Source organism: Pseudonaja textilis, chromosome Z (genome assembly GCF_049901715.1).
Source record: "Pseudonaja textilis isolate UNSWEBS1 chromosome Z, rPseTex1.2, whole genome shotgun sequence".
In the NCBI taxonomy this organism is placed as follows: Eukaryota; Metazoa; Chordata; class Lepidosauria; order Squamata; family Elapidae; genus Pseudonaja; species Pseudonaja textilis.
This window is the reverse complement of record NC_142008.1, coordinates 67,383,513-67,402,148: the sequence shown is the minus strand read 5'-3', so window position 1 is coordinate 67,402,148 and position 18,636 is coordinate 67,383,513. Positions and strand designations below refer to the sequence as shown.

Below are 18,636 nucleotides of genomic sequence, written 5' to 3'. Positions count from 1 at the left end.
GTAAGCATACAAACTAAGTTCACAATAAATAACCAAAATTTAGATTTAAAAAGTCAACATATAAAAAATACCAGCAGAAAGCATTAGTCCACCTTTCTCTTTTGAAAATTCCTCTCTGAAGGAAGAAAAGCATTCATGCACTTGAATTGAGAATTTTTGTATATACTGTAGCTCCTTCCCACTGCACAATTTAATGATTTTATACCAAATCTAAATTTGATATAACATATAAAATAACAAGATATGAACCCCTGATATATAAGGACAAGGAGTTATAAACCCTGAAAAAGATCATAAAGAAAGTAAGAGAACAAAGAAGAGACTATAAATTCCTTGCAACACAACTGATTAAGAGAAATATAATGCTTAGGTGATTAATTCTGGAGGGGATGCTGGTATTTTGAGAAGAGGATCAGGATAGACAATTTGGATAAGGCACAAGAATTGTATGACCAAATTGTGGGAGTGGAACAACAAAGCAGTAGCAAGGAAGAATTGGAGACTGGTAGCCAGAAGGACCAGCAACAGGAGGTGGGAGAAATAAAACAGGAAGAAGGAAGCAAGGAAGAGACCAAACAAAGGAAAAAAGGAATAAGATTAAGAACACACCCACAAAGGGACATAAGTATTAATAGAAGACAGATACCAAGCCGCAAGTAGGATAATAGAAGAAGAAATTTAGGCTAATATCATTAAATATTAATGGATTAAATTCACCTACCAAAAGAAAACAAATATTGACAAAATTGGCAAAACAAAAAGTAGATATAGTGTGCTTACAAAAAGTACATATTAAAGAACAATATAGGAAATGTTTAGAATACCCAAAATTTGGAATATTATACACAGCCTTGGCAGAACTGAAACAGACAGAAATAGCAGTATATATCAAATAAGGAATTAAGGCAGTATATAAGTATGCTGATATGAATGGAAGAATTTTGATGATTGAATTAGAGATAGGTCAAAAACAAATGTTATTGGTTACAATTTATTCCCCAAATCAAAGTGAATTTTATAGCAAATAACAGGAAAAATTTTTTAGAAATTGGACAGAGAAACATATGTATAGTTGGGGACTATAATGCGATAGTAGACATAAAAAGGATTATATTAGCAATACAAAAAATAAGAAAAAAAGGAAAATACTACCAACATCCTCCTTTGATATGACACAGGAATTAAATTTGTCGGATCAGTGGAAGAGATTAAACCCTGAAAAAAACAAATATACTTTTTACTTGAACCCACATAAGTCATGGTCCTGATTAGACATGGTATGAATGAATGGAGAAATAGGAAATGAAGTAGAAACAATAGAAATTATGACAAATGTATGGGCAGATCAAAACCCTCTAAAAATAATTTGGAAAGGGAGGAAAAAAATAAGGAGAAGATGGACATTGAATTCCCAATTGTAAAAGAAAAAGAATATATTTTAATTTTTTAAAGAAGAAATAGAATTATTTTTTAAGGAAAACATGAATCAACAAACATTGTTGCTTTGGGATACTATGATATTATGGGATATAGCCAAAGCATATTTAAGGAGAATAACGATGGCATACATGGCGAAAAGAAATAAGGAAAAATGGCAACAACACATTATTTTACAGGAGATTAAAAATTTAGAAATTAGACTACAAAGAAAACCACAGGATGAGAAAGTGAAGGGGGAAATGGCCCTAGCTAAACATAAATTAAATGTGATAGACCAGGAAGAAAGAGAAAGGGATTTGAATTTCAGAAACAGAATTTCTTTGAATATGCTAACAAAACAGAGATGGTTCTCCTATAAATTAAAAATAGAAAGGGAGAAAAGGGATGAAAATGAGAAATTACAGTACCAAATGGCAGAAAATAAAAGAATAGTTCAGAGTTAATTTGGAGGGTTGTATAAAGAGGAAAAAGTGAATAAAGATAATATTGAACAATACCTAAAGGAGAATGGCCTACCAGAAATAAGAGAGGAACATAGAGAAACGTTAAATAAATAACAGCTATAGAATTGGGAAAAGCAGAGCAAAAACAGAAAAACAATAAAACTCAGGGCCCTGATGGACTCCCTGCAGAAATTTATAAATGTTTATATGAATGTTTTGAACTGGTGATGTTGGAATTGTATAATGATGTACTGGAACAAGCTAAACTACCCAAATCATGGACTGAAGCATATATTTCATTAATCCCAAAAGAAGATTCGGATCATATTAAAATTAAAAATAAAAAAAAATTAAAAATTACAGGCCAGTCTTGCTGTTAAATTATAAAATATTTACTACAGATCAGAATGGTTTTCTACCTTCCAGACAGATAAATACAAGAATTGTGTTAAATGTCTTAGAATATTGCAAAGCTCATCCAGAAAAGCAGGCGCACTGACTTTCTTAGATGTTCAAAAAGCATTTGACAATCTTAATTGACAGTTTTTGATCCAACAAGTGAAGGATATGGGATTTGGAATGAATACTCCATTCAAAAAGCTAGGGCAATAATAAATGGAGATAATATTGAGAGATTTGAAATAATGAAAGGAGTGAGACAGGGATGTCCAATGTCACTTCTACTTTTTATTTTAATGCTGGAAGTGCTTCTAGTCCAGATCAGAAAAAAATACTTAAATAAGAGGATTGAAAATTAAAAAAGAATATAAAGTATAGGCATTTGTGGATGATTTGGTGTTTTTTATTGAGGAACCAATAGAGACAGGGAATAATTTGATACAAGAAATAGAAAGATATGGAGTGATAGCAGGATTAAAAATTAATAGAGACAAGCCAAAAATATTAGCCAAAAAATTGACAGAAAACCAAAAAAAGGTTTTAGAAAGAGAGATGGGACTGCAAATTGAAAAACAGTTTAAATATTTAGGAATTTGGCTAACTAGATGTTCCTCCAGAAAAGGGTCATTGGTTCTCACCTGATACGACCTTTCTCTTTGGGTGGAGATAGCATTCAGAATTGGGTGATCGGTCTCCGCTTGCTGATTGGACTGAGTCTGTCAAATCTTTGAGGACACTCCCTCTGTTGCTAGGGACCTCCCAGAGAATGGTGAAGGAATATTGACAGACTGTTGTGTTCTCCTATAACAATAGCATACACATTCGGAATGGACCAAAACCAGGGTGAGACTGAATGCTATCTCTACCCAAAGAGAAAGGTCATATCAAGTGAGAACCAATGACTCTTCTCCATTGTGGTGGAGATAGCATTCAGGATTGGGACATACCAAAGCTGGTTGTCCTATGGGTAGGTGTAATGAGGTCCAAATCCCCTAGACAGAGTGGCCCTTTCAAAGAACTCTTCATCCAAAAGCTGCCTCAGCAGAAGCAAAAACTTATAGTGTCTGATGAACGGAGAAGGTGAGGCCCTGCAAACCTCCTCAAAGAGGCCTGAGTGGCCCATGCTACCGACATGGCCGCACTTCTTGTCAAGTGTGCTGTTATCCTTGGAGGAACCACAAGTCCTTGGGTCTGGTAGGCTTTGGATATGCAGTCTTACCCATCTCCCCACAGTTGTTTGAGTCACCTTGCAGACCACAGTAAGAGGTTGAAAGGAAATAAAAAGGGATTCAGACCTCCTGAAGGGCGATGTCTGCTTAACATAAATCCGCAAGGCTCTGCGAACGTCCAGAGTGTGCCATCTTTTTTCTAATCCATGCATAGGATGCAGGCAAAAATCAGGTAAGATTAGTTCCTGGACTCTGTGGAATCACAAGTTCACCTTTGGCATGAATGAAGGGTCTAGTTTTAACACAGCTCAGTTGGTGTGAAACACACAAAGGTCCTTCCTAACAGATAAAGCTGCCAAATCTGAAATCCTTCTGGCAGAGACCAATTGCTACCAGGAAGGCCACCTTGCAAGACAAAAACTGCAAGGAAGTAGATCTCAGTGGTTCAAATGGGGTCTCAGTCAGCGAGTGCAGGACTTTAGAAAGGTCCCATGTCGGATATCGATGAACCACTGAAGGCCTCAGGTTTCTAGCACCCTTCAGAATCTGCGGACCGTGGGGTGTCTAGACAAAGATTCCACTCCCCCCAAGGATAGAACAGACAAGTCTGTCTGTATCCCCCCAAGGATAGAACAGAACAAGGCTGAACCTGCCTCAGCAACGTGTTAGGTGAAAGTCCCCTTGTCTAGGCCCTCTTGGAGGAAGTCCAGCACCTGGGCAATCAAGGCACCAGAAGGGTAACTGTCAGACTTAAAACATCATTCGCTGAAAGCCTTCCAGGTTGCATTGTAGATGCAGTTGGTGGAGGGTCTCCTGGAGGCCTGGATAGTTCTTATTACTCTGGAGAAATAATTGTCCCAGATCAGAGATTCCCGCTCCATCTCCAGGTGGCCAACTGAAGCCACTGGGACTCACTGGATGCAATACTGGCCCCTGGCTGAGTGACACTCTGTCCTCCAGTATCCTCCAAGGTCTGGAGATGGAAAGGTTTACTAAGTCCATAAACCATGGCCTTCTGGGTCAATGAGGGGCTACAAGGATAAGTTCTTCTCTTTCCGCCAACAGTTTCTGGATCACCTTCAGGATCAGGGGCAGAGGAGGAAAGACACAAAGAAGCTCCCGTGGCCAAGGGCTGCGCAAAGCATTTGTTCCCTCCACCCCCAGAACCACAAACCTGAAGGAGAATCTTAGGAGTTGTGTATTGCCCTGGGAAGTGAAGAGATCCATAGTTGGCACTCCGAAGCGCTCTGATAGCTCCTGAAACAAAATGGGGTGCAACCACCACTCTGCGTGATCAATGGTGGCTCTGCTAAGCCAGTCAGCCTCAACATTGTTGAGGTATTCCACATTAGGAGAATGAGTGCACTCAGGGAAACGTAGTGAGAGTGGTAAGGAATAACACACAACCAGCATACAGATACCGTGTTTTACTTCCTATAAACAGGTAAACAAAGTCCAACAAACAGTCCAAATCATACACGGTTAAAGCAGGTAGTATCAGTCCAGGGATAATCCAAAAACAAAGTCCAAGATCAAAAACAGAGTTCAGTAAACAGAGTTTGCTAATAGTTGCAAGACTCACAGCAATCCGAGCAGGATGACGATCAGGCAACACAGCAATACAGGAAATGCAAGAAGAAAGAAACCAGGTTTCTGGCTCCACCTTATGGCTGTTGGAGAAACTTCAGCCAATCACACTTACAGCATTCTCTTAAAGATACAGTATTAAATTACTATCCTGGTTTATATATTTCTAACCCAACTGTTAGGTGACTATCATTCCTAACAAACACTGGCCATTCCTGCAATGTGCTCAGCTCTGAGCGATACCTGAGGTCTCTCTGCCCATAAGCAGAGTTGTTCTGCCTCTAGTATCAATTGCCATGAATGTGTCCCACCTTGGTGGTTAATGTGCACCTTGGTTGACACGTTGTCAGTCAAGACAGGATGTCCTTATCTGAGACAGCAAGTGTCTCAGGGCCAGATGGACCGCCCTAAGCTATAGACAATTAATATTATGGCCCAAATCTGCCTGGGACCATTGTCCCTGGACCACCCTGGATTGAATATGGGCTCCCCAGCCATAAAGACTGGCATCCGTAGTCAGCACTAACCTGTCAGGTTCCTTGAATAAGAGTCCCATGGAAAGTGCCTCAGATGACCAGCATTGCATTGATCTAAGGACCATCGGAGTTAATCTGACCTGTAGAAGGGAACAACTCCTACCTGTCCTCTGATAAGGGAGAAGAACCCATTGGGATGGCCTGGCATGAAATCTAGCCCAGGGCACAATATTAATGCATGATATCATTTTCCCCAGGAGCTTGGAAAGTGTAGCTAGGGACATTCTATGTTTAGATTTTACTTGCCCAATTAACTCCCTGATACTCTCCTGGTGTTCCTGGGATAAGGACATCTTGCAGGAAATTGTATCTATTACAGCTCCCAGATGGAGTAAGGTATTGGTGGGAGTGAAGTGGCTTTTGGTCTCGTTGACCGAAAAGCCATGATCCTGGAGCACCTGAATGATGATTTCCAAATCCTCTGTTGCACTCGATGGGGAGGATGACAGAACCAGTATATCATCCAGTAACACTGGACTCTTACTGGGATTGCCCTAAGATGGGCTGCCAGGGCTGCCAACAGTTTTGTAAATGTTCTGGGTGCTGATGAGAGCCCAAAGGCAAGGCTCTATATTGATAATGCTTCCCATTATAGCAGAACCTGAGGAATTGTCGATGGGCTGGAACAATAGGGACATGCAGGTAGGCCTCAGTTAAATCTATGGAGGTCAAGAAATCCCCCTCCCTAATTCTCTCCAGAATTGACTGGAGCGAATGCATCTTAAACCTCCTGTATTTAACACGACAGTTAAGATACTTCAAGTCCAGAATTGCTCTCCATCCCCCCGAGGCTTTGGGGATTACAAACAGGATGGAATAAAACCCCATGCCCTGTTGGCCCTCAGGCACTGGCTGAATAGCCTGGATTTCCAGCAGGTGCTGAATAGCTGTTTCCATAAGTACCTTTCTCTTTCTATTCAGAGAGACAGGACAACGAATAAAAAACCTCGGGGTTATAGAAAGGAACTCTATAGAGAGGCCCGAGCAGACCGTTTCCAGTACCCAGTACCCAATGCCTGGTGAAAAAGGCCAGATGTCCCCAATAGGAGGGTTGACATCCAATTTATCTGGGGCATCGGAAAGGACGACTCCCAGCCCCTCGAAAGGGCCGCTTATTGTTAAATGGGCTATGTCTACCTGTCCTGTCCTGGGGTTGATCCTGCCTGGGGATGAAAGGTCTCTGGTGCTTAAAGAACTCCGCTCCTACTTCAGGAGTTCTATAATAGGGGCATCTGAGATAGGGTGTTGATCTGAATTCACCCCTTCTGGACCTGGATGGTAAGACCTTCCCCTTGTCCTTGGAGTCCACCAGAACTTTGTCCAGAGCCTCTGCAAATAATTTATCCCCCTTAAAGGGGCAGTGGCCAACCTCCACTCATGTCTCATATCAGCCTGCCATTGTCTTAGCCAGAGCAGGCGGCGAGAGGTCACAGCCCCCCCATTGCCCTAGATGCAAATCTGGCCGCACTGTGGGTGGCATCAGTTGAAAGTACCACTGCTGCTAATAGCTTGTTCACATGTCGATGTGATCTGACATCGTCCAGTGGAATTCTTTCTAGCAGCTCTTGGAGCCAGATAAGGGAGGCCCTCTTAAAAAAAGATGCAGCCGTGGAGGCCCTCGGTGCCCATGCTGCTGACAGGTGTGTTCTCTGCAACATCTGTTCAGCCCTCTTGTCCTCTGCCTTCAGCGAGTCCTCAGGCTCCACAGGGATTGTTGGCTTGTAGAGAGCAACTGGGGTGTCGACAATGGGCACTTCCAGGGCCTTGGAGATCACCTCCCACGTTGAACATCTTCTTGCCCAGGGAGGAAGGGCTTGGACTTGACTCAAGAGACGACCACTGCCTTTGGATGACCGTGGTGAACATCCTTGGCACAGGGATGACATTTGCTGTTACTGTTTTTTCAGAAAAAAGTGGGTCACTTGGGTCTTCAGAAGAATCTGTAGGCTCCTGTGGTTCAGGAACCAAGCCCCACCCTTTAGCCTTGAAGAGGAGCGAGCTGAAGATGGCTGGTTGGAACAGGCCTGGCATAGAGACTTGGACAGCATCGAGGCCTTCATCATCAGAGTAGTTTCTGTCCATCAGTTCCCCACTTTCAGATGTGATTGAGTGGGAGCTTTCAGCAGGAGCATAGAACCCTGATTCTGAATGCAGGGAAAGATCATCCTCATGATGAGACCTGTGTCTCCTACTATGTCTGGATGAAGGGACTGAAGCCTCTGAAAGTGAACACCTGGTCTGTTTCAAGACAGCTGACACCCCTTGCCTTATTGCCTCATTTAAAAGAACCTGCATATTAATTTGGCATTCAGGCTCCTGCCCCCTGACTGGTATAATTCCAGCTGACATGGGAGTAAATGTGGCTTCAGGAGCCAGTCTGGGTCTCTGGTCTGTAGCTGTCAGTTGCTCTGTTGCTGGACAGACTGAGAAAATTTTTTTAATCTCTGAAGCTTCAATAGACTCTTGCAGCTCTTCAGCTCCCCCTGTGGTCGTTTCTGTTACTACACTCCTGTCAGTTTGCAGCTGCCTATCTCCTCTTAATAACGGTCGCTCCTCATTTAGGCAGGAAGTTGTGCCGGGCACCATTTCTTCTGAAGTTTTGGCTGCTTCTTTTCCTCTAGCCTACAGCTTGTCAAGAGCCTTGTCTCTGGGTGCTCGTCATGCTCAGCTGCCTTGGAGCTCTTTTGAGCCTCTGCAACCTTGTCTTTTGGCTTGGGGCTATAATAGGAAGACATCTGGTCTGGGGCTGTTGTGCTTAGAGAGCGTGACGGCCTACGAGCTGTCTCCTCCACTTCCCTGACTGCGCGACTAGCTTTCTGTGATTCCACCATTTTTAACTCCAACACTGTTATTCCGGAGTTTCCACAAGTTAATCTGCAGCCTTTCCTATCACTATGCTACCTAAAGGCTACTTTCCCTACCTGACCTGTTACTCTGTGAGATTTTCGTCTTCACTGCAATCTTCTGCCCCTTTAATGCTGCCGCAGTAAAACTGGCATCTGCAATGGCCATTTCAAGCCACTGAGAGCCTTGCCAAGCCAAAGCGCGGGGATGCAGTGTGGATGGTGTTTCTACACACCTCCTGTGAAAAATACCTCAGTATGATGTAGATTGGCCCTTAGCTGATCCGCTGTCTGACAGCCTGGGCCGAAGCCCCAAACACGCTGTCTCTGATAGCTGTCAAATGTGTAGACCAGCTCACCTTTGAAATAGGATTCAGGATTGGTGATTTTTTTTCTCTATTTGTCAAATTAAATTCCTTTAAATTTTGGTTCTTTAGGAGAAGAAATTTAACACGTCGTCCAGATATCTGACTGAATCAATTTCTGGGAGGACCCTAGCAACAGAAGGAGTGTCCTCAAAGATTTGAAAGACTCAGTCCAATCAGCAAGCGGAGACTGATCACCCAATCCTGAAAGCTGTCTCCACCACAATGGAGAAGACGACAATTGTAAGAAACTGATACAACAAATAAAGAAAGATTTAATAACTTGGGAGAAATTACAACTATCTCTATTAGGAAGGATAGCCATGATAAAAATGAATGCGTTACCAAAGTTATTGTATTGTTTTCAGACAATTCCTATAAGGTTAGACAAGAAATTTTTTTGAGGAATTAAACAGAATAGTTACAAAATTTATATGGCTGGGCAAGAAAACATGAATAAGCTTAAAGATTCTATAAAATAGTAGAAGTAGAGGTGGCTTTGAACTTCCAAAATGGGAATTGTACTATCAGGTGGCGCTTCTAACATGGATTAAGGAGTGGATAAATTTAAAAAATAAAAGGATTCTAACAATCGAAGGTTATGACCTACAGCAGGGTGGCATGCCTTCCTATGGGATAAAAGAAATAAGACATTCATATTTTTACAGACATCAGATAATACATTAATACAAACATGGGAAAAAATAAAAATAAAACATATGAAATTACCACGTTGGGTCTCACCTATGGAAACAACAATATATCCAAATATAAAGGACGTAAAGAAAATTATTAGATACAAAGAATTATTAGATAGTCAGGGGAACCTTAAAACAAATGAAGAATTAAAAGATCAGGGTACAATTGTAGATTGATGGCCATATTTACAGATACAGGTGAGATTTAGAAAGGATTTAGAGGAATATGGAATTGAAAAGGAACTACAACCAAATTCTGACAGGTAAGGAAGAAAAACTTATAACAAGATTGTATAATTATTTATTAGAAGTGGAACTAGAAGAAGAGATAGTGAAGGGACCAATGATAGCTTGGGAAAGGAACATAGGTCATAATATAAAATTAGACAACTGGAAAAGAACATGGACCAAAACCTGCAAATTAACATTGTCAACAGCATATAAAGAAAATCAGTATAAAATGTTCTATAGATGGCATTTAGCACCAGCGAGATTGGCAAAAATATATCGAAAATCAGAGTGTTGGAAATGTAAATAAAAAGATGGAACGTTCTTTCACATGTGGTGGCAATGCCCAAAAGCCAGAAAATATTGGATGAAGATACAAAGATGTTTACAGGAGATAACAGAACACCAAATAGAATTTAAACCTGAAATGTTCTTATTGGGTATAAAGGGAAATTTAGCAAATAAATCCAATACATCCTATTACATATAATAATAGTGGCAAGGATAGTTTTTGCACAGGGTTGGAAATCAGAAAATATACCAACTGAAGAGATATTAATACAAAAAATATTAGATTGTGCTGAGATGAACAACTTACAACAGAACTAAAAGGCAAGGAGGAATAGAATATTATGTGGTTTGGGATAGATGGTATAAATGGATAGAACGTAGGAATAAGGATTAATGTATTGGAATAAATGTAAATATATGTATTATTGATGACACAAAACTGTTAACAATGTAAATAGAGATGTGTAATTAAAAAATAGAAATAATTTATGGCCGTAATAACTGGGTAATAGAAATATTTTACTAACTATGTATAATTTAAAATAAAACATTACAAAATCATCAATAATCCTTTCTTCTAATTTTTGCACAAAAAGATAACTGTTTAGAAATCCAGTCCTTATTTTTTTCCCTATATCCCTAGGCAAGCCACTTTCAGCCACTTCTGCAATATAGTACTATAATGATACAACATTCCATTAATTTGTTAATTATTGCAAAATATGCTTAAGCAGCATCTCAAATATTCTAAAACACCAAATGTTAAACATTACTAAATAAGAACTAGGCTTCCTTCATTTTACTCATGCACAATAAAAACTTGTTCAAATTTTATGAACTAAAATAAAGTTGTAGAAGATGCTGATCCAGAATTCCTATCACTAAACAAACTTGTAAAAACAAACTGTAGAGTTGTAGAGATTGTGGGAAGATAATAAATTCCATATTATTTCTTTCCTTGGGGAAAATGTGCATATATATTTAAGATAATAAATTACTCAATTGTTATGTTTTTAAAAAGTAAATAGATATGGCCAAAATTTATTTTTAGTATAGAAGTGTGAATTAAATAATCACCTGAATGATCTTCTCAGTTAGTCAAAGCGCATGAATAATTCAACCGGTCATATTCTGACATAAATACTGTGTGTGCATGTGTGCGTGCACACACACACATACATACACAATAAATAAGACAGTTAACATTAAAAGTTCCTTCTTTGCACATCTGCTAAATACCACAATTAAACATGTCACAAGCTATGAACCCAACCTCCAAATATATATAATTTTTTAAAAATAAGATTTTCCATTAATTCATGTCATTATTTTTGCATGAATCTCAGCCTATTTTAATTACTTTACTTCTTATACTTTTGAGAATGTATAGTCAATTAATCTTTAAAAGTCAGTAAAGCAAGTAAACCTAAATAAGAAAGGAAAAAATATTTTCAGTTGGATTGGTGTAATATGGATGTGTAAAAAAGAAGAGTGATCCATGGAATTTTCATTATTTTAGCTCCCCTTATGTTTACTCTAGGCATGGGTACAAGTATGCGCACACGCAAAGTATATGTAAGTATAAGCCACAAAAATTCCTCTCATCTTATCCGTATACAATAAAATTATTCCAATAATTCATAATCAAACCTCAAATTGATTTATTTTTAGAATAATCAACCCCCAAATCAATTTTTCATTGAACAGCTGAGGTGACACAAGTAACCATCAATTCAGGTTTTGGGGGATCCAAAATAGTTCTTTGGGTCACACAATCAACACTGTATTATACCAAGAAAATATTCAGCTCTAGATAATATTCAATTTGCAACCACAACTGAGACCAGAATTTCTTTGTTAAACAAGACAGTTGTTAAATGAACTCAATTTAACAACTTTTTTACTAGGTGAATTCAGTTTCCCCCATTGATTTTTGTCTGTCAGAATCTGTTTGAGAAGGTCCTAATATGTGACTCTAATATGATGCAAATTTTGTAAATGGATACTAGTCCTAAGCACTCAAATTTTGATCAATTGACGGTGAGGATGCTGCATTGATTGTGTGAGGACTTTTTGTCACTTTTTTCAGTGTCGGTATAACTTTGAATACACACAAAATGAATGGTTGTAAATTGAGGACTAGCTATATTTCTTTAGATCCAGGGATCTACAAAAAATTAAAGTGCTATCTCAAGTGCTATCTTTTATTAGAATTTTTACATGATGCAAACGCTTCTAAAGAAACTTATTTTGTTACATTAGTAGGATGTTTAAACTGTTCCAAATAGCTCAGTAATTGTATATATACACAAACATACATACATACATACATACATACATACATACATACATATATATACACACACACATACAAACACATTACTATAAATATATATACACACACACACACATATATACACACACACATATATATGTGTGTGGGTGTCCCAAATTAGTTTAATCCCAGTTCAGCAGGCAAAAGACTTGCAGTCTAATTTAATGAAAGAAATAATCTTCACTATTCTTGCTCTCACAAAATTCTCAGAGAAAATTATACTTTTAAAAGGAACTCACGTTTAATTCTATTATCCACAGCAAGGTTATAAACAACAAGTCAAACGTGACAAATAAACAGAAAGTCCTTCGAACATCAGAAATGCCGTTTTTCCCCCTGGTTTCATACGACTCAATTCTTGGCATTAGCTGCGTTGGGTTGATGGAATGAACATCCCTTAAAGAAGGATAAGAACCCAGACCTCTGCCTTGGGCATTTTCTTGGTTGCCTGACATCCAACTCATCTTGTCTTTGGTTATAGCAGCTTTGTTTCAGTTTCAACATTACTACCAGATTAATCCACTTTGAAGATTTCTCTACAAAAGAAATGCCATAATTAATTGTATTAATCTATTCTTTACTAATAAAACTTGATTATGCAATATAAACATCCCCAAAACAATGTGTTCTAGAAGTAAATTTAGTCTTTGGCCTTCAATTTTCTCAGCATGGCAAAAAATGTTGAGGGCTTTTGATTGAAGTTGATGTAATTAATGAAGCATAATTGTTCTCTCCACATTCTTCTTCCTCCAATAAGTCAAATATTACTAATACATCAAAGTAGGTATGGCAAATTGTGCTGTTATCATCTTAAGTAGAGAGCTAATTTCTCTTTTCAAACTAAAGACAGAAAACATGAAAAAATATAAGAAAGTTTAATGTACTTTGGTTTCCAATATTAATAAATTATTTTTGGTATATTTTGGACACCAAGATAGATGGCATATAAATTTAATAACGAAATAAATTTTAAGTTGTTTTCTTATTTCTAAGCTTCAATTCCAATCCAAACTCTAATGCTGGCAAGTTAAATCATTTTTAAAAAATTATTTTTATTATAAATAGATAGCAACATATTCAATTTTCATACAGACAGTGTGTTGTCTGGTTACAATTCCTTTGAACAATACTCAGCATCATATTAGTGATGATATTCTCTAGCAATAATCTTATAGTACCAGTGCTCTTCATAATATTAATACATGTTAATTACTAATACTAATTAGCATTAATAATAGCTGACAGTAATCATCCATAATGATAAAATTAATCTTTCTCTTGTAATTTTAAAAGTTCTAACTTCTGTTTCTCTTATTTAACATCGATAGGACAAATCCCATATCTCAAAATATTCAGTGTCCTCCTTTTCTTTAATTTCAAGAGTTAGTCTACTCATTTCTGCAGATTCTAAGATTTTTTAAATTATCTTCTCTTTTGTAGGGATCTCCTCGTCCTTCCAATGTTGTGCAAACATGATTCTGGCCGCTGTTAACTGTTAGTATTAAATACACATTCCTTTTACTGTATTTTGGTATAACGTCCAACAGAAATATTTCCAGTTTTAGATCTATATGTTCCTTTATCATTTTTTCTATCCATGTGTGTATTCTTGTCCAATATTTTTTTGCTTTTAGACACGTCTACCACATGCAGTAGTATGAACTTGGGATCTGGTTGCACTTCCAACACTTGGCAGACATATCTTTAAACATCCTGGCTAATCTTGCTGGAGAACATTTTGTATAAATTTTCTTTATATGCAGTGGATATTGTTAGTTTATAGTTTCTGTCCCACAGCTTTTACCATTTATTCAATTCTACAAAGTGCCCAAAGTTTTTGGCCCACACTATCATGGTTTCCTTTCCTTTTTCCATTCTAATACTCAATAAATAATTATAGAATTTTTTAAATTAGTCTCTCCTCGGGTCTTGTTAAAAGTTGATCCAGTTCTGATGGTTCTTTATGAAAACTATATATTTTAGCATCTTTTTGATGTCTAGATTGTATTCATACATATGATCACTATGTTAAATCTATCCCTTGTCTATTCAATTCCTGCTTGTTTTATAATTCCCCCTTCTCTTTCAAAATAACCTTATATCTTATAATTTTTCCTATATCCAACACATTTAGGTATATTTGACCTCCATTGTGGAGGGCCAGACTGGTATTTTCAAATATCGTTTCTCCTTGATTTTTGCCTATACTAAAAACAAAAATGTTTCTAATATAATGTCCTTGAAAATATTTCTGTTTTCAAGAAGAAAAAGATTATAAAATATGGGATTTATTTTACCAATGGTTAGATAGAAAAATAGGAAAATGAAATATATTACAATATAAATATAATACAATAGTCAATATAAAATGATATGTTTTAGTGGATTATTATGGAAGGAAGTATAATATAAATTAGGATTTGGAAAATTTTGAGATTTACTCAAAATATTAATGTAAATTTACAACTAAAGTCTAATGATAATGTAATGATAAGATAATGATATGGTATGTTGATTAATATGATTATAAATTTAAATCTAAGAGGGAAGATGATATTGTGCACAAGAAATATGTACCAACCAACATACTGTACAATTGAAAGGTTTTATTTGTTGTTTTGTGTTGTTTGTTTGTTGCCAAAAAATAAAAAAACTTTTTACAAATATATATATATATATTGGTGTATTTTATCTTTCCCATACCATAGGAAGGCATGCCACCTGCAGTTGCAAATCATGTCCCTCCAATGTTAATAGTCATCTATGTTTCAGAGTTATCCATTCTTTTAACCAAATAAGAGCAGCTGCCTGGTAGTATAATACCCAGTTTGGCAACCCAAAGAATCCTCTATTAGTAGAGACTTGTAGTAATTTCAGACTTATTATTGCCTTTCTATTAAGGGGAGAAAAGCTAAAGACCTTTTAAAACATAGAAAATTGGATCTTTAAACTGGGTAGGTGTTGTTTTGGAAAGCATTATAAAATGCTGGAATTATTTACTTGAATCTACTTGAACAGCCAACTTTGCTTCTATAAATTATGCTAAATTTGGATTAATCAATTTATCAGACTTGAAATAATGCTGCGTAACCTAAGCTCAGGGCGCTGTCTACTGGTGAATGGAAAATATACCATACCCCTACAAGTCTAGGGAAATTTTTGATAAGAGAAATAAACATTCATCTGGAGGACTATGGTGATACTTATTGTTCTATAACTATCTATTTTATGATTACTAGATATTTTATTGTGGGAATAAAGAAGATTTTTAAGTAAAGTAAAGTGACTTTTGATTTGTGAAAAGGACTTGATTTGTGCCTGGACTACTTAAATGGAACTGATTAATAATCTTGAGATGTAAAGAACTATGACTATTGAACTTTCTGAGGAGCAACATTGGACTAGAACATATTTTTTTGGGGGGGGACATGAGTAAGAGCGAGACTTACTAAAATAAGACAAGATCCTCCATCAGGTGGAAATGAGTGAGATTTCAAGGGAAATGTGTTGATGTATCAAAGCATTAGGGGTACTATGACAAAGAATCACAGAGAGATAAAGAACCTAATGCAAGGCATAAATGAGAAAATAGAAAATGTTACAATTGATAATGAATGAAGATCAAAGAGTCCAGGAAATAGAGGAGACAGCAGAAAGAATGGAGAAAAAGATAGAACAGACAAACCAGCAAACAAAACAAGAAGATGAGAAGGGGAAGACAATAAAGGTAATGATGACTGATGAAATAAACCAAGGGAAAAGTACTTTAAGAGATTTAAAAACAGAATCGGATAACCTGGAAGATAGTTTTGAGAGATAGGGGTTTGGGTGAACACTTTGGAGACCTGGCAGCTTAGGATAGAGATGAGAGAAATATCCAGGCTGAATAATGAAGACACAGATGCTCACAGAGACAAAGGTCCAAGAGAGGAATATGGGAGGCAAGTCAAAAAATGAATAAGAATTGAAGTATTAGAATGAACAAGAGACAATGGATAGAAAGGAATTATTTTTATTTTATTTTATTTCCTTTTTTCTAATGATGGTCTGATTAAAAAATAGAGTAGAGGTAGAAATAAGAATACACACCTTTATATAAAGCAACAGTTAAATGGAAAGATTGGAGGTTGAAACATGGTATAATTAAGTATGTTTAAATAATAGGATGACTAGTATTTGAATGGTGTTATTGTGACTTTGAACAACCAAATAATGAAGGACTATGTCTTAATATAAACATGTGTATTAGTACTAGAATTAGTAATGGTGACCTGGCTAGAAGTTAGAGTAGAGTAGAAATAAGAAATATGGGGAATTTTTATATAATAGAATATAAATAATAATTAGATGGAAAAATTAGAGATTGAAATTACTATGTATGTTTAATAATATCATTGGCATAAAATGGAACATTGAAATATTGAATTACTCCAAAACAATTATGTATATCAATACTAGGATTATATAAGTTTGATTAATGTAACAACTATTATTATTATTGCTGTTTGTATCAAAATGAAATATACCCAGAGGCCACACTGTTCATGTATTGATATTAATGTATTTTTAAAAATAAAAATCCAATAAAACTTGGTGTGTGTGTGGGGGGAATAAATACAGTAAAAAAAATATGAAGGCCAGAAAAGGGGGACAGAGATTTTTAAAAAGGAAAAAAGAAACCTTCTCCTTCATCCCCTGCAAATATAACCACCATAAAGAACTTACCACTCTTAAAATAAAACCACGCACCTCTTCATTCTGTATTTCCCACAGTTTCTATAAACTTCAACATCCTCCCTCCCTATTAAACAGCAATCCAGTCGAGGTTATCAGAAATGACAACATAAATCTAAGGTAATCCTCAATTTATGACCACAATTGATCCTAGAAGTTATGCTGCAAAGTGAGACAGTTGTTAAGTGAATTCTGTCCCAATTTATGGCCTTTCTTGCCACAGATGTTAAGTGAATCATTGTGGTTAAGTTCGTAACATGGTTGTTAAATGAATCTGGCTTCCCCATTGACTTTGCAAAGGTCGCAAAGAGTAATCTTGGGATAACATGACCTTGGGATACTGCAACCATCATAAATATGAACCAGCTGCCAAGCATTCAAATTTTGATAAGCAAAACATTTTATAGTTTAATGTACTATTTAAGGTGCTGGCTTAGAAAATTTTGGATGCAGACCAACCTACCTCACAGTTGTTGGAAGAAAAACAGTAGCTGGAAGAAGTATTTTGTATGTTTGCCGACTTCAGTTATTTATAAAGATGAGTTGAAAATTTAAAAAGTAAATAATCATCTAAAGTCAGTAGGCTTCTTGGTAATGAGTGATGTAATCAAACAACTACCAAGAAGAAAACAACACCTCTACTTACATTGACAGGACAAGCTACAGAGAAAAAGAAACTCCTTTTCAGCATTGAAGAATATTGCCTTGAAATTGTAAATGTTATCTAATATATAATATATATTTTTTTTAAGAACAGTTTCCTTACAACTTTATTTTGACAACTTTGGATTATGTCCCTACTGATAGTTTTGTGGATTTCTAAAAAAAAAATATTTCAGTTCTTAATCTTTCACAGCATTAGCTAGATGACAAGTTATAAAAGGAAAATCTTTAGTCTAGCAAATAAAACATAGGGACAGGCTGGATGAAATATATTTTTGGTTCCAATTTCCTGTTAAGCATGAGTACTTATACAGAGTGTATCTTGAAGATATCGTGAGAACTGCTAGCTGATAAAATTCACAGAAATCTATTCAACGGTTCGTTTAGTAAAAAAAAAAAAAACATTAGTGACGTCCCATCTTCACGACAGCAATTTTTCACCCACTTAATAAAAGCTTTTAGCCCAGCAGCCACTACTGGATGCCATCCGAGACGAGCATCTTAGACTTCCTCCTCCCCATTCCTCCACCTAAGCCTGATCCTTCCTCTATGGATAGAGCCCTGGAAAACAGAGCCCTGGAAAAGCTAGGAAACATCTGCACCGGGGGCAAACTAGGCCCACAGGATGCCATATCCTCACATTGCCTGGCCCGGAGAGGAAACGGAGGCAGCGGAGGAGAGAGTTCCGCACTTTTCAGATTTCCCTTCGGGGCCGCCCAGGAAGAGAGGACGGAGGCTGTCACAATTGTCCCTCCCCAGTTACTGAATTACGTGCGGGAACGGGGAGGAAGAGCAAAAAGGTCATCAGGAACGAAGGAGTGTGGTGGAAGCCGAGCGCCTTCCCAAGGCTCCAGGAGAGAAGGTGGCTGAGCGACGGTTCTCAAACCCTGGCGGGGAAAGGAAGG

General features: G+C 37.1%; 2 protein-coding genes across 15 annotated transcripts in view; both read right to left on the bottom strand.

Moving 5' to 3' along the window:
• STARD3NL (STARD3 N-terminal like) overlaps positions 1-18,636 on the bottom strand; it is a 59,553-nt gene that overhangs the window by 40,580 nt on the left and 337 nt on the right. For 7 of the 14 annotated variants that reach the window (XM_087917205.1, XM_087917194.1, XM_087917193.1 and 4 more), the window contains exon 2: positions 12,574-12,870. In XM_087917205.1, the coding sequence (XP_087773331.1) occupies positions 12,574-12,798 (225 nt within the window). In that variant the 5' untranslated portion in view covers positions 12,799-12,870. Of the gene's footprint in view, positions 1-12,573; positions 12,871-17,531; positions 18,634-18,636 lie in introns of those variants that run through there. The other 7 variants (XM_087917200.1, XM_087917198.1, XM_087917204.1 and 4 more) reach the window with 3 other exon arrangements.
• Positions 4,136-7,232, bottom strand: LOC148124061 (uncharacterized). Its single transcript, XM_087915895.1, is given in 4 exon segments — positions 4,136-6,040; positions 6,043-6,141; positions 6,144-6,777; positions 7,068-7,232. Coding segments are annotated over 4 exon segments (1,488 nt in total). The 3' UTR covers positions 4,136-5,450.